This window comes from Oryza sativa, chromosome 1, assembly GCF_034140825.1.
Source record: "Oryza sativa Japonica Group chromosome 1, ASM3414082v1".
In the NCBI taxonomy this organism is placed as follows: domain Eukaryota; kingdom Viridiplantae; phylum Streptophyta; class Magnoliopsida; order Poales; family Poaceae; genus Oryza; species Oryza sativa.
The window spans coordinates 27183880-27193766 of NC_089035.1; the positions used below are offsets into that span (position 1 = coordinate 27183880).

At 42.8% G+C, this 9887-nt stretch overlaps 1 protein-coding gene across 2 annotated transcripts; it reads right to left on the reverse strand.

Annotated features, from left to right (window-relative positions):
• Positions 1-613: 613 nt before the first annotated feature.
• Positions 614-6883, reverse strand: LOC4324178 (uncharacterized). 2 transcript variants are annotated; one of them, XM_015761534.3, is made up of 6 exons: positions 5711-6883; positions 4433-5072; positions 2113-3502; positions 1934-2026; positions 1189-1756; positions 614-1110 (listed from the first exon to the last, which is right to left on the reverse strand). In XM_015761534.3, the coding sequence occupies exons 1-6, from the start codon at positions 6600-6602 to the stop codon at positions 719-721; spliced, it is 3975 nt and encodes a 1324-aa protein (XP_015617020.1). In that variant the 5' UTR covers positions 6603-6883; the 3' UTR covers positions 614-718. The 2 variants fall into 2 exon arrangements, with proteins under 2 accessions (XP_015617020.1, XP_015617011.1); XM_015761525.3 differs by having other exon boundaries at positions 614-1756.
• Positions 6884-9887: the final 3004 nt, after the last annotated feature.

Below are 9887 nucleotides of genomic sequence, written 5' to 3' on the forward strand. Positions count from 1 at the left end.
AGTTTCTCATTTCCTTCAAACATTAACAAGGTCATTTCCCGTTTCAACATTTTATTGCTGGCCAGTTACTTATTATCGAGGTCATCGGTTAACTACAACAAATCATGACCCTAAGTTAATCTTTATAAAAGATCAACCGAGTAGATTTGAAATGCTTGATAGCTGGAACATAAGTTGGTCTAATCAAATCTCAAAAATAATTTTCCCTAAAGAAATTGACTGTGATTTTAAACCATAACCAAGAAATTCAATCAATCACCTTACCGCAGGTCTAACGGGAAAGGTATATCTTAACCAGATTAAAACGGAAAAACTAATCTTGCTTTTCTGTCACTACCATTAGCACTAAAGTATCTTATCCAACAAAATTTAAAACACCATAACAGCATTTCAAAATTTCTCTCTAATATATTATGAAGCTCATGCCTACGGATACTAGCAACGTAGCACGTGCGAGCAGAAAAACATGGGAGTACTGCTGAAAGGGCATGGCAATAGTGCCTGCTGATGACACAGATACCCCCCATCTGCAGCTCCTGCATTCTACACTCCATGTGCACGTCAAGTTCCGGACAGCATGGAAGCTCACGGCAAACACTCTAGAGCAACAACGGGAGGCAAAAAGAACGGTGCAACTCAAAATAACTCTAGGCAGAAGGCGCAACACCCTCGGACAAAAGAAAATGAGAAAGGAATTAAAAATGAAATGAAAGGAGTTTCAATGTGTACTTTCTGGGGAATTAGGTATCCGACTTAAATTTACCCTACTCTCCACCAAGGCTTCACAATCATCAGCGCCACTTGCAACATCCAGCTCAAGGCTAGATGCGTTCACCTCACCATCCCCAGGGTTATCATCAATTAAATTATCAGTCTCTCCTTCCATACCTTTCTCAATGCCTGCATGCATGCCGGAGACGATCTCTTGAACTTCAGGAGAACTAGGAACAGCAGGAGAATCCTCCTTGCCTAGGCTAGTTTCTGTGACTGGTGGTGGCATAACCTCCATGCCATCACCCAATTCTCCCATGGCTGGAGGTTTCTCCTGCGCGCTATCAGCTAGTTCAACAGTAACTTCTGGCACACCATCCCCAAGGCCGGCAGCAGGCCCTGCAGATGGAGCAGCCACATCATCCATGCCATCTTTGACAGGTTCTGCAATTCCTGGAGGCACCAAATTCTCCATACCTTTCTCAGGTTCTGAAATTCCTCCAGGTGCCACCTCCTCCATGCCTTTGCCAGGTTCTGCAGTTCCTAAAGGCATCACCTCAATGTCTTCATCAGGTTCTTTGATTGTTGGAGATGCCACCTCCTCCATGCCTTGATCGGGTTCTACAATTTTTGGAGGTGCCGCATCCTCCATGCCTTCATCAGGTTCTACAATTTTTGGAGGTGCCGCATCCTCCATGCCTTCATCAGGTTCTACGATTTTTGGAGGTGCCACATCCTCCATGCCTACATCAGGTTCAATAATTACTGGAGGTGCCCCCACATTACCAGGTTCTATACTTGCTGGAGATGTCACGCCAATGCCACCAGCTAGCTCCTGTCTCAATGGTAACTCTTTCTCCATGGTATCAGCACCATGATGTGGTTCAGAGTTATCGACAAGCAATTCCTTCGACACAGTATGGTCAGTCATTTCTGTGTCATCATGATTATCTTCTGGTAAGTATGTCTTCCTGTCAGTCTCGAGAATCGAGTGGGTAGGAGAAACAATCTTTGCTGTCTGATTCTTGTGAAGGGCCAAAGCTCTCTGTTGTGAAAGAAAAAAAAGAACAGAAATTTAACAAGCATTCTCATGTAAAGGTTAATAATTGCTACGATCACAGGATTGTTGTAAGAATAGGAGAAACTCAAAGCAATGAATTTCCTGCTTGGGTATTGCACGATGAATACTTGAAAAAAAAAGATTGAATAAGTTGACACTTGCCTGAAAGATATCACTCTTGTTTTTAAGGTTATGTGAACCCAACAGATTGGGGGTTCCAAGTTTTCTATTTATCTTCCCAAAGCTTCCATTGTTCTGCGGAATGAGCAATAAATATCGTCAGAAAACAGGAAAACCAGATCAGCTGAACAGATACTAACATCAAATGACCAGGTCAATACCTGCACAAGTCCAGTCCCAACAACCTCAGGAGTATTTGCAATACCAAAGTCTGCCAGCAAGGATATGCACCTTTTGTACAGCTCCGACTCAACAAGATCCCGTGACACACTAATTTTGGACAGATAACTTTTAGAAAAAATTGCAGTACCACTGTTTGATGGCATAGAAGTCATGAGTGGTGCCCCACCAGAACCTCCAGTATTTCTAAAAGAGCTTTTCAGATCATCCTTCGTTCCATTTTTCTCTAATGTCTGATCCATCTCCTTCTGTTCAATACGAGAATTAAGATTGTATTGCCCAGTAGAAGTCTCGGGAACAGGTGTTGCTGAACAATCAGGCTCCTTTTTAGTAACAGAAGGTTCACGCTCATGCAATTCATTTTGTCCTTTCAATGCATCGCCAGTTGTCTCCCACCCTCTGCTGACACTATGTTGCCTGTTCTGATCCCACTCTTGCCTGCCATACATATAGGGTTCGCTGGCGAATACGCCACTGCCTCCATTCCAAACTTGCAGGTGAGGGGGGCATGATTCATCTAGAGGATTGGGCCACCCAAATGGGCGCATGTGGGTCGAGAACCTGTCAACTGACTCATGCATAGGATATGAAACTCCAGGTTGGTTCAACTTCATTTGGGGTCTGAGATTAAACATTGGTGGGGCAGAAAACTGATGAACAGGGGGGTGAAATCCAGGCACACCATGTTGCATGGGAACAAAACCATTTGCAACTGGAGAAGGCCAGCTCGGTGGATTGTTCCAGGCATGTCCATGCCCACGTCCAGAACTCATATCATTCCTCTTCTGATGGAACCTCCTGTCTCCACTTTGAGGCCTACGATCATCATCATGCAAACCCAGAAATGAAGAATCATCACTTCTGTGCCTTGGAGGTGGTGGCAGTGGATGATTTGGTGAAGTGCCTGAAAAATGGCCACCTCTGGACGAACTAGAAGGTGTTGGTTCTCTGTATGGAGCTTTAGCTGGTGTTCGGTCTTGATGAACTGACCGTTCTACAGAATCACCATCTCTATCTCTATATTTGGTCAGGCCACTTCTTTCTGCTTTATTATCAGTACTACGTCCACCACTGAGCCTTCCTGAAAACCTTTGTTCAGTTGGAGATCTTTCAGATAAGTGCTTTGGAGAAGGATGTGCATCCTTCCTAGGTGTGCGATCATATTGTAATGATGACGAAATTTCCAATTGCATGTCACGTGACTGGAGATCATCCTTTTGTTTCAGCCTTTCTGAAGGCCGGTTGTCTGCATCCCTATCACGCAGTCTAGAAGCAGGTGTCCGTTCTCTCCCAGAAGAAGTCCTTGGTCGAATATTTCTCTCGTCATATGGTATTTCTCTCTTAGCATGATCTGTCAATTTAGATCCGTGCCTGAACACCAAGTGATCAACCGTTCGATTATTAAAAGATGTAGAGCATCAAGTAAAAAATGCAGATAATATGATCTAAACAAAAAATTACTTAAAGTGAAAAAAATACAGTTCTCATTATAAAACCGACATATAGAACATGGATCATGAAATTAAAGGATTCCTGATAGTTTTCCCTAGTCAAGTTGATCTGCAGAGGTAAAATGAGCTGAATAACCAGACCACATATACATGAGAAATATCAAGCTCTCACACCCACTAACAGAGTGGCAGTAAACCAATACAACATTTTTTTCTCTGGACTAATATAAATGCTACCTCAATAAAGGGCCAACAAATTTAACTGAAAACAGATTAACTCTATACCTCACAGGAGATCCCCTAAAAACCCATTCAACAACTTCACCCCATATAAGATCCTTTTTGAATTGAAGATCATTATATCCATTTCTCACCCTCAAAAGCTATAATAAGCACCTTTAGTCAGAGAACTTGACAAGAAAACTATACACATGTGGCGTCATCAGAAACAGAAATGTGTTAGTTCACACTTGGAAAGATACCAGCTGACCAACAAATGACAGAACCACTCTCTATTTATTTACAGGAAGATGTTATTGGTCATTATTTTGTATGAACCACACTATTTGCAATACCTACATATGCAATTAGTAAGAATGGAAAAAAAATATTATCATTGCTGACTGTAAAATCTACATGGAAAAAGCAAACCTCCTTACTCAATAAAGTTCTAGTGCCAAAGAGAAAAACAATATGCACAACACTAAGATAAGATATGTGACAAAGCCGAGTTAAAACAAATTTAGATTTTTTTTCACATATGTAACCTAAGTTAAGATACAACTGCAATGCTGAAGCCTATTAAGTAAGATAAAATATTTTGATGCAAAACATAATGAGGAAGCATTACCAATTTTGATCTTTGTCATGATAAGTATTTGGGCCAGGTGAACTTCTTGGATGGACTTTATTCGGACTAGAATCGACATTTTCTGGATGTCTATGGTCAGACCTCATTCTCTCAACCAGGGCATCAAGTCGCCCACTCCCAGAAGACTTATCAGCACTGCCACGTTGCTCCCGTGCACTTGGAGGCTTCAAATCATATTGGTCATCATTTTCCTCAGGAGGCCTTTTTCTCCCTCTACTTTCCTTGTACCTACTACCATAATCATCATAATGATCTGGTTCTTGAATTACATCCTTTCTGTAGTGGCTCTCGGAAGTTCTGTGTCCGTCTTTAGAACTCTTATAATCAGCTCTATCACTTTCATGATCACGGGTCAACCGCTCATCCAGACACTTGTCATCTTGCTGTCTTTTATCCCTTTCATAATCATCCTTGTACTTTTCTTTATATTTATCATCATCAAACCTTTGCTCCTTAGAGCTCCTAACTTTACTATGATCATATCTGGAAAGTGTTTTTCTATCATCACCATCTCTATTTTCAGCAGGCCACTTATCTTTATCTTCAGAAACATCTTTTCTTCGGCTATGTCTATCAAGGTCCTTCTCGGTGTTATTGTACTTCTCTTTTGTTGCAGATGCTGTTTCCAAAGGATATAATTTCAGAAGATAATAAAAGGAAACAAAGAGAACAACAGGATACTAACAACAATTGGCACTTTGAGCACAAATTTCACTATTCACAAAATATATTCTGTACATACACATTGATTACTACTGTTAGAAGTACTAGACGAGATTAGAAGAAATATGTTTCCTCAAAATTATGTACTCAGCTACTGACTTATATCAAATGAGAATCAGGGTTGAATTCAACGAATTGGTTGTGAAAATTTAGCCAGTTCAGCAATCAATATGTACATCTACTCATAATAGGGCTATTATAAATTTATATCTCTATGGTTGAAACGGATGCATTTTCAGCAATTTGCTTAACCCAACAAGTCAAGTGTATCGAAGTACAATAAGATCAACAGTATAAAAAGAAATTTATGAAAAAACCTGCACATAGGAATATAACAAACTTGTGGAGTTCCACAGCATGCAATGCTTGTTGGGCCAACTCATTGTGAAATTAAAATGGTGATGTGATTCCAGCAAAACAAGTCTAAATGTATCGAGGCTGAGTAAAATGTTCTGCAATCTATAGAACATATCATTGCACAGGTCACGGGAACCTTATCAACATTTAAGAGAACATATGAGCCCAGGACCTTACCATTGATCTCTGTATCTCTCTTGTATGAGTAACCATCCTCCTCTCCCCTACTTGCCTTGGAGCCATTCTTCTTAGCACCACCATCATCATACCTCTCATGCTTGGAATCATAATCTTTCTTCTCCCTCTCTCGGTCCTTTTGCCTCTCACGCTCCCGTTCCCTATCCCGCTCTCGCTCCCGCTCCCTGTCACGTTCTCGATCCCGTTCTTTGTCCCGCTCCCGTTCTCTCTCTCTATCCTTCTCCCGATCTCTATCCCTTTCTCTGTCCCTGCCTCTTTCCCTTTCTCGCTCTTTCTGTCTCTCCCATTCTTTCTCCTTTTCCCTATCTCTCTCCTTCTCCCTATCTCTCTCCCTCTCCCTATCTCTGTCATCCCTATACTGCCCACTACTCTCCCTCCTCCCCAAATCCTTGTCGGAGCGGCGCTTCCCAGAATCACTTTTGGACACAACCTCCTCAGCCCTATCATCCATAGACACCATACGCCTACTCGACCTCTTTGATTCATCCCCTGATCCCCTGGACTTCTCAGGTAGCTTGTCCACATCGACAGGCCCAAACACCTCGCCCTTGGACCTCTTCTCGACCAAGTGATCCTCGCACACGCCGCTGTTCCAGCGGTCACTGACCACATCGACGACCATCTCCTCCACCCTGTCCTTCCTCTTCCTCCCGTGCTCCGCGTACCCGTTCCCCGAGCTCACCACCTCCTTCCCCGACGACGAGCGGCGCCTCTCCGGCTCGGGATCTCGCGAAACCCTAGCCGCCGCGGCCTCCTCCCGCGCCCCGGCGCCGCCGCCCGCCTCATCGCCCTCGGACTCCGACCGCTCCACCGACCCGCCGCGCCTGTGCGACCGGTGGGACGACGACCTGTGGCGCGAGCTCCGAGGCATGGCGGGGCTCCCCCCCAAATCCGGAACCCTAGCCCCGGACGACTTCCGTACGCGAGGCCGGGGTGAGGCCGGGGACGAGGCGCAGCCCGGGAAACCCTAGCGCCCGCGGGATCCGAGGGGGGATCTAGGCGGCCGTGGCGGCGGGGGAGGGGAGGGGAGGGCCGGGGCCTGTGCGGCGCGGTGCGGCTAGGGTTTTGGTAGGAGGGAGCGGAGAGGTGGGGGGTGGAGGAGGAGGCGGCGGCGAGGGATTGGAGACGACGGGGTTCGTGGGGTGGAGGAATGGGAAGGGGGTCCTTGGATGAAAAGGTTTTCTTTCTCTTCCTTGTGTTTTTTTTCTCTTCTGTTTTACGGGCTCTTGATTTTCGAGGGTTTGGTGGTGTGGTGCGCGTCGGGGACTTCCGACCTTTGTTTGGCTTTGGATTTGGCCCGGGTGGTTGGTTGCCGGCTTGCCGCTGCAGCGGACGTGAAGGGGGCGGGACACGGAAGCGGATGAGCGGAGTTGGAGTTCATCTGCTGCCATGTTTGGGGCTGGCCGTCCCGTAAATTTCGGATACTCTGTACGAAATTGTAACCGAATTTTTTAAGCGACGAAACGAAGGGACTTGCTGGAAGGTTCTGGCAGTTAGAAGATTTTCCTATAAACTACAGCCGTCAGAAACTCCTCCAACCGTCTAGATTTTCACTTAGATTATGATAACTGTAATTGTAAAATCCAGAAAATGAACTAGAAGTCAGAAGTTGGATTTCCCAAGTCAGAAGTTGGATTTCCTAACTTTTCTAGATTTTCATTAGCTGCTTCTCGAAATCCTCTCAAAACAGGATTAAAATGATAGTAGCAATTTAAGCAATTATCGACTATCATTTGGTTGGATCTGTTTGTTTTTAGAACGATGAAAGATCAAGTAGTTATTTGAGGATACATATGAACAAATTATATATTATAAATTTAGAAAGTTGTTTCCAAAAAATATTCTAAGAAATAATGATAAGTAATAGTAATATCGGAAAAAAACACGATATTTAAATTGTTATAAAACATATATGTGGTAATTCATAGGCTATAAGCCAAAAAAAATACATGTCACAATGAACGAAGGGACATCCTTATCATACATAAAATTTGCGTTGACTCTTCTTTTTTTAATATACGAGCATCACCTTTACAACAACATTCTTAATTTTATAAACCCAAAATATATAGATAAAAAACAGGTTTATGACTTAAAAAAAAGAAAAACATGTGTATAGCAAAGAAACAATAGGTTGAGTTTGTTTTTACAATTTGGGACGACAATTTCAGTTAGTACATTCCAAACAATACTTCTAACTAGATATTTTCTATATACAAGTTTTTCATAAAAATCAAATAAATTTGTAATAATTTATACTCAGTTAATTATGTACTAATGATCCGTCCTGTTTTCCGAGCCGCTAATATCTCAAAATAACTCGCCTTATTCTTGTTAACCCCTAGCTATCCATGTTAATCTTTTTACTTTCTTAGAGAAATCATATTGCAATAGAACTGATTTCGAATTTGAAAAAGCATATAAAGGAAAAATACACGGTTCATCAGAAGAAAACACAAAATGTCTCGATAAAACTGCATTGCTTTATCATGAGCTGAAATTAGGTAAATCGAGCAATGGTATATGCAAGAAAACCATATTGTTGGTGAAGTATACTAAGGATGAGCTACTGGTAAAATCCTTACAAGAGACCTAAAGGGGCTCATCTACGATATTTTCTATCGGTAGTATTTTTTTTTAGGAATTACCAGTAGTATTCTGTTGCCAATAAAAATAATCTAAGTTGCTGATTTATAAAGGCATACTAATACTTTGATACTCTATGCTAAAGGTAATTTTGATATTTACTGCTACTAACACGTGTGCTCCCAATTCCAGCCACGACGGCTCCTACTCCAGCCGTTGTTCTCATCCACCATTGGTGTCCCCCCCCCCCTCATATTCGGTGCACCACCACCCACGTGCTTTCCCCTGACCCAAAGCAGCTATGGCCCCTCCTCCCCGGTGCGACAAGTAACGATGACCAACGAGAAGAGAAGGTGGCCTTCGCCAAGGCTCAGCTCAGCGAGCTCCCCATGCCCTTACCTCACCGACGAAATGCGACAACAGCGACGACAGTCCTCCTCAATGGCTCCTCAGCGATGGCATGCAGCGAAGGATGAGCACATGTAAGCCAGAAACAACAACTGGTAGAGATGATTAACGGCAACATATTCAGGTTGGCTTTGTTATTATGCCATGGTGCAAGTAATTTTTGCTCGATGCCTTAGCAGGTGGAACAAGTCAATTCATATCAAATTTCATAAGTGAATGAATGAGAACATCACAAAATTGTGTGTTACGTGTATTCAGAAATTCAGACATAAATACGTGCCTTTGTTATTGCGTGCAAATGATACTGTGTGTGTTACGTGTATTCAAAAATTCAGAGATGAATGGTTGTCTACGAACGGCTTGGGCACACTGGCAAGATGAAGGCTGCACAACGAGCACGACCTCTGGACGTATGTGGTCGTGGGAGAGGCATTACAACAGCAACAATTGTGGTGACGTTGGTTTCGTCTCTTGCCCAGGGCTGATGTTGTACACTATGAGCACACAACCTTCCGATCTCCACCATCTAAGTTGTAGCCTCCCTCGCCTCCAGCAATGATCAACTGTTGTCATGCACGCTGATTTCCTTCCCTCACTTTCTGTACCTGTATCGTCATACGCACACTCGACCAGCACAACCAATAGTTATAGGGTTTTCGATTGATATGCAAAATTACAAATTTACCCCCACCATATCTCTACTTACACACCGGTTTGATTCCGGGTTCTTTCTATCAACCAGAGAAGAAAAATAGCGCACGGACCGTACTCGAGCTTCGGATCAATGTCCCCAAAAGCAAGGAGTATGCCTGCGTGTTTCGACGAGAACACCGAAAAAACCTAATTCAGCTCTACGTAAGATAGCTAGATGATTATGTCTTTCCGTATTGTTTACTACCGAGGTGGTATTATAAATAAATCTGACCTCTTGAATTAAAAATGATAAATGATTTAGTTTAACTTAGGCTGAGTTTAGTTTCTAACTTTTTCTTCAAACTTTAAACTTTTCCATCACATCAAAACTTTTTTATACACATAAACTTTCAACTTTTTTCTTCAAACTTTTAATTTTAGTCAAACTTTCAATTTTAAAATACAACCTTATATATTTAGAGTGTACCGTCTTAGCGGGACTCCTACTAAGGAAGCCTACCATTTCCTT

Excerpts from the sequence above, each read along its gene's own strand:
- LOC4324178 (XM_015761525.3), bottom strand. The coding sequence starts at position 6,602 with ATGCCTCGGAGCTCGCGCCACAGGTCGTCGTCCCACCGGTCGCACAGG. Across the intron at positions 3,503-4,432 it reads CATGACAAAGATCAAAATTG|GCACGGATCTAAATTGACAG; the intron begins GTAATGCTTCCT and ends CTTGGTGTTCAG. Across the intron at positions 2,027-2,112 it reads TTGGGACTGGACTTGTGCAG|AACAATGGAAGCTTTGGGAA; the intron begins GTATTGACCTGG and ends CTCATTCCGCAG.